Here is a 6,407-nt window from a genome sequence, read left to right as displayed (position 1 = left end):
TGCTGTAAAGCATATTTGAAATCGGACACCGTGGTGGGATTAACAAATGTTAATTATGAGATTTTTGATGTTTTGAAAATGGCGCCCTACACTTTGACTGGCTGTTGTCAAATCGCTTCCGTTAACGGGATTGCAGCCATAAGAAGTTTAACAAGAAATTTGTGGGGTGATTGAAAAACAAGTTTCAATGACTCCAACCTAAGTGTATGTAAACTTCCGACTTCAACTGTATGTACTGTACATATAAGTAGGGGTAAAGTGACTAGGCAACAGGATAGATAATAGACTGTAGTAGCAGCGCATGTGGCATAGGAGTCTGGTTCATAATAATGTCAGAAACTGAGAAAATGGAATGGCATCAAACATATGGAAACACACTATGCCGTCATGGATTCAAATCCTGCAGCACACGCAAGGTCCACCTGCTCAAGCCAGCGCATGTCCAGGCCCATCTGAAGTTTGCCAATGAGCATCTGGATGATCCAGAGGAGGAATGGGAGAAGGTCATGTGGCCTGATGAGACAAAAATAGAGCTTTTTGGTCTAAACTCCACTCGCCGTGTTTGGAGGAAGAAGAAGGATGAGTACAACCCCAAGAACACCATCCCAACCGTGAAGCATGGAGGTGGAAACATCATTCTTTGGGGATGCTTTTCTGCAAAGGGGACAGGACGACTGCACCGTATTGAGGGGAGGATGGATGGGGCCATATATCGCGAGATCTTGGCCAACAACCTCCTTCCCTCAGTAAGAGCATTGAAGATGGGCCGTGGCTCGGTCTTCCAGCATGACAATGACCCGAAACACACAGCCAGGGCAACCAAGGAGTGGCTCTGTAAGAAGCATCTCAAGGTCCTGGAGTGGCCTAGCCAGTCTCCAGACCTGGACCTAATAGAAAATCTTTGGAGGGAGCTGAAAGTCCGTATTGCCCAGTGACAGCCCCGAAACCTGAAGGATCTGGAGAAGGTCTGTATGGAGGAGTGGGCCAAAATCCCTGATGCAGTGTGTGCAAACCTGGTCAAGAACTACAGGAAACGTATGATCTCTGTAATTGCAAACAAAGGTTTCTGTACCAAATATTATGTTCTGCTTTTCTGAGGTATCAAATACTTATGTCATGCAATAAAATTCTAATTAATTACTTAAAAATCATACAATGTGATTTTCTGGATTTTTGTTTTAGATTCTGTCTCTCACAGTTGAAGTGTACCTATGATAAAAATTACAGACCTATCATGCTTTGTAAGTAGGAAAACCTGCAAAATCGTCAGTGTATCAAATACTTGTTCTCCCCACTGTATGTCAGGATCAATTTCAAGATCATTATCCGTCGACTGCTCAGGATCTTCAGGTGCGTAACATGCATTTTTCTCTACTGTACTTAACCTAAAGGAGAAAGTACTCATCTTGTATTTCACCGTCAGTTCAGTTTTGCACCTCACACCCTTCTTTCTGCCTCGCTTCCTCTCGCCATCCATCCTCTTGCTCGCCCAGTCCTCCGACAAAGGTGTATTACCGTGTTCAAACTTCTTCTTTGTCTTCATGTGGTTTTCCAGCAGAGTAGACGCTGTGTTGTGTATTGCTGCCTTTCGCAGGTCAGAGTGCAGATTGCACATTTTGGTCACAAACAAAAAAGGGAAAAGGGAATGGGAAAATCTTAAATTGCACCACCATCTAAACCTGCACATCAATACACTATCCCCCAAAACACACCACCCCATCTGACTACTTTGACCCTAAACTAAATAAATGTTTTCTCATTGGAAGAAACATGATGGAATTTTGTCATGAAAATTGTATGCTTGTATTATTATATACCTGTGTAATTGCATCATTCAAATCACAAGTGTGTCCCGAAGTCGATTGGTTTATTGGGTCCCCTTGCCACTTTTGAAGTAACCCTCTGAATTTGATCAGTAACACATAAAATTGAGGGCTCTACAAATGAGTTAGTTGGTAGGGGCGAGGGCCTGGTTTGGGATTCACCGTACGACTTGAGGGTCGTTCAAGTGAAACTTCCAAGTCAGAACTCCACACTTCAGAGATTTCTGACAGCATGTGAACGCCTAAGCCTAAACATAAACCTCAGGTTGATATGAAATTACTGTTTAAAAACGTAAAAACGTTATTTTAATGAAATTATGTGAATTAGCAGCTCGTTACCCTTTTCCTCTAGGTGATCCTTATCATAACCTATAATAGGCTACGTAGAGTTTTCCATCAAGAGTCAATCAGTGAGATAGAAAAGAGTTGCGTCCTCACCAATTAATTTCAGCAATATTTATAAAAAGCACCTTTATGAAAATATTTTGTAAAAAAATAAGACGTTCATTGGTGAAATTCATTAGATTAGTTGAAATGGGCAGAATACCACTTACTCTTTCAGCAACACTGTTAACTATTTCAGAAAATAACAACTGCCAAGCATAATAGGAAAAATGCCAATACAGCAGCACCAGTACGTGTATGGCATAGTAGCTATTTTCCAATGATCTCTGGCCTACCAAATGAAATGTAATTTTTGATGGGAATTGCTATTGACGCCCTCTCTCTGCTCAGAGAGGATACACACAACTTTTCCCAAGCCATAAACACACAGGCTAAATGCAGAGAACAATGCCAAATACAGTCTGTACTCTATCTGTATTTTGGAAGCAGTGAGTTGAAAATAGTCTCTGCCCATATGCAGGAACTATCCTCAATGCTGCATAGTTTTGTGGAAAATTCAAGCAATGGACAGTCAGATTTTTACAAGATTGATCACAGAATTGGGCTGGATGATCTCATTGGGTAATCAGAATGAAGACATACCCTATTGATTCATTACACAGATTAAATAACTGTTTACTGTGGTGTGTCACACTATATTTTTTGGTATGTGGTGCTAAATGATCTGGGAAACTGAAAGCTGCTGGTGCTATAAACAGCCTGAGATGCTGTTTGTGACAACTAAAGTGACAAGACTGGTTTGCATGTTTTTGTGGAAAAGCACCAAACAAAAATTAGCCAACTTCTTTTAAGCAAATAATGAAAAAGATACAAAAAATAATAACCTTTACAAAGTATTGTCCAACTTGATATACAAAACCGCTCCCAAAAGCATTGTGAGTCACAATTATGCATTTAGAAAACAATAGGCTACAAGTGCTCTGTAGCAGGAAAAGTGGCCTGGTCCCTTGTCCCAGACTTTCTCATTCTCTCTGGCTGGGCTTTTCCATTCCAAGAAGCTAGTCTCAGGACCAGGGTACACTATCCATCTGTCCACATCATGCTCCTTCAGGTCCTGTTCTGTAGGTGGCCAGTGAGTTACACACAGCCTGCCTCAAATAGATTGACCAGCTCCTTACAGTCTGGGTCAATGAGGTCCGCTGGCTTCTCCCCGTTCTCGTTCTCTGCAAATGCACTGGCACCAAGAGAGAGCAGGTAGCTAAGGAGGGACAAAATACAGTGTTGTTCAGCACAAGTCACATTCAAACAAGGCGTCTTCATTGTCTATATTCACACTGGCTATGAAATGCTGCATATGTCTGGTTCAATCAGGTCACCGAGGTCAGTATGGTTCACTACCTGCCTTTTGTCAGAAGAGTTATTTCTCGAAGAGGCAGCAACATTGCATGATAGATCAATTGAATGTTGTGTTTTGTGGTCTCCGTACTGTAGGGAAATATTTCTGTGGACGTTTTATGAGTTTGTGTTTCATTTGTACACCAACCTGGCGATTTCGGGGAAGCCATCACTGCAGGCCATGTGCAGCGGCGTCCAGCCGTCCTCATCTCTCTGGTGGACATCAGCTCCATATTTCACCAGCAGCTTCACGCAATCCAGGTTCCCTGTGAGTACGGCCTCATGGAGTGCTGCCATACCTGTACACAGAGCACCATACATGGGCACAGTCAGAAGAGGGCTCAGCTGCACTGTACATACCCTTACACTGCTTTTCTGTCATTTCAACCCCTGCTTTTAACTTCAGAACTTTTCTGAACTTTCACTATGCATTTGTCAAACAATTATTTAGAGCCTTTATTCTTTTTGGTTTAGAATATAAATAAATATTTGAGACCCTTTAACCTCTCAGTAGTTTTATATTTGTCAACACAATATCACTCCAAAAAAGAAGCTGTTGTAGTTAGTGACTATATTTTCATGCAGACAGTTGTAGGTGCCATTGCCTGCTGTGGTAACTCCTGTCAATCTCTCAACACTTTCCCCTGTCTTTATGTATTTGTAGATTCACTCACCAGATGGGAACAGGGTATGCAGACGTACTTTCTTCGCTCTCATAAAGCGTCCAATCTGCTCCATCTCACCATGTCGGACAAGGTCCTGGAAGATAATGTCATTGGAGAAGTGTACGGCCCTGACTGGCTTGAGTGGTAGAGGTGCAGGAGTCTGCTGTGCAGGTATGTGTGCTGTGTGACGTGCAGCAGCACTGTAGCGTGTTCCTTTGCTGTACGAAGGGGTGTAACTGGAACTGGTTTTATGTGTAGGTGTGTAAAGTGAAGGGGTGTAGCTTGTGGGGGTGTAGTGAGTTGAGCTGTACTTTGTTTGGGTATATGAAGTGGGTGTGTATTTGGTGGGGGTGTAGTGCGTCGGTGTGTAATTGGTGGGGGTGTAGTGCGTAGGTGTGTAATTGCTGGGGGTGTAATGTGTAGGTGTGTAATTGCTGGGGGTGTAGTGTGTTGGTGTGTACGTCATTGGTGTGTACTGACTATATCGCGTGGTGTACGATGACACTGGTAGCTGGTAGCTATACTTCATCCCTGCGGTCAACACGGTTCTTCCTCCCCCTATGCGCTCAGCCCAGGAGGAGGGGTGGGAGAAATCCAAGAAAACTTTGCAATCCAGGAAACTAATTCCTTTGTCCTTTTCACGCTTATCCTCCTTGACTTTTTTCACTTCCTTCTGATCCTTGAGTTTCCAACCAGAGTAGCACCGCTACTCTCTCTGCAGAGTACCAAAACTTTCCCAAAGTCAATTCTCACTGGCCAAACTTCCTCTTTTTATGTCTTTCTTTCCTTCTGGTTCTCTGGATTTCTCCCTCGTGCCTCCTGTCTTGTTTCTCCAGTCCTTTTGTATGTCACTACAGTTTCCTCTGGCTTTGTACAGGCTGGTGGTCTGATGGAGCAGGTGGGAGAGGGTCCCTATATACACTCTGGAGGGCTATTTTGGTGCCCGTCATCCCTCATATCGAGTGACTTTAGCTTGGAACGGAGTGGTCTCTGCCAGGCCAGGCTCCTCCCACTATGACCCCTGACACTGACACTGCCTCCACCCCTAACCCCATAGCACAAACACATTGGGTTCTTTATGGAGCTTGCCCAACATGCCTAATACCACATCACATCAAAATGTCCATGATCAACATCAGCAGAGGAACAAACTGTCATTAACAGTTGAGGGAAATGAAATGTTTACAGTTCAGTGTAGATGTGTTTTTATGGCCCCTGGGTACAGGTCAGGCAACCTTTTTTTGGAATTTCACAAGCGACAGCACTGACACATGGTCATGGTGGTTAACAGTGTGAGAGTCACATGGCTTAAATGTGATTTTCAGAATTAGTTTGACATTTTGTTTTTGTTACTTTGGAATGGTTCAAGAACTCTCACCTCAAAACAACAAAAACCTGAATACTTGAACTATTTCAACAGAGGTAATGTACGAGAATTTAGGACACGTTATTTGACATTAAGAAAATAGCAGACAAACAAGGTCTTCAAAAGTTATTTTATTTGCCATGAAAGGATAACATACTTTTTGGTTGCTTGAACAACTACTGTATCTATTCTTATTGTGACAGGTCTTGAAACTTTGGGAGGATCAATATTTTGACCGTAGCATCTCTGCTATTAGAGCAAACAGTAACCCCATCACATGGTTGACATCTGATCTATACTCACTTGCCTGGACCCATTGGACTAATAGTATCTTGCCATACAGGACGTTCAGGAACCACTGGGCCAATAGTATCCAGCCATTCAGGGAGTTCAGTGCAGGAGCGCAGTCTTGGCCAACAGTTGTGTCCTAGGGACATAAATCTATGCTGCGAAATGTAACCCATTTCTCTAGATGGCATTAAAAGATCAGATGGTTTTGGTTTAAAAAAGAAGGCCCTTTACAGTGCAGTGATCTTTCAATCTGTGTGACCTTCAATCATATTGGAAAATCTGATTAGCTCAAATCCCAAAGCAATGTTTTGAAATGTAGTAAAGTTGGTACTGTGGTTACTCCATTTTCATGTCATATGATTTTGTGAGTTGGAAGTTGTGCATGTGAACCGTGACAGCCGGGACATTGTGCCAGTGCCAGCTGTTCTCAGCAGACAGGCATGAACTTCTAAGAGTGGCAGAGCTGGTTCAAGCTGGATTTCAAAGGCTTTGGACTTGGACATTTCACAGGAGCTGCTCCAT

The 6,407-nt window shown here is 42.9% G+C and overlaps 1 protein-coding gene across 1 annotated transcript; it reads right to left on the bottom strand.

Annotated features, from left to right (window-relative positions):
- Positions 1 to 3,001: 3,001 nt before the first annotated feature.
- On the bottom strand, positions 3,002 to 5,104 carry LOC135559473 (protein phosphatase 1 regulatory subunit 27-like). Its single transcript, XM_065006779.1, has 3 exons — positions 4,238 to 5,104; positions 3,712 to 3,862; positions 3,002 to 3,426 (listed from the first exon to the last, which is right to left on the bottom strand). The coding sequence occupies exons 1-3, from the start codon at positions 4,755 to 4,757 to the stop codon at positions 3,306 to 3,308; spliced, it is 792 nt and encodes a 263-aa protein (XP_064862851.1). The 5' UTR covers positions 4,758 to 5,104; the 3' UTR covers positions 3,002 to 3,305.
- Positions 5,105 to 6,407: the final 1,303 nt, after the last annotated feature.

The sequence above is a fragment of the Oncorhynchus nerka genome, linkage group LG21, assembly GCF_034236695.1.
Source record: "Oncorhynchus nerka isolate Pitt River linkage group LG21, Oner_Uvic_2.0, whole genome shotgun sequence".
Classification (NCBI taxonomy): Eukaryota; Metazoa; Chordata; class Actinopteri; order Salmoniformes; family Salmonidae; genus Oncorhynchus; species Oncorhynchus nerka.
Note: the sequence above shows the minus strand (reverse complement) of the source record. Positions and strands in the feature narration are given on the sequence as shown.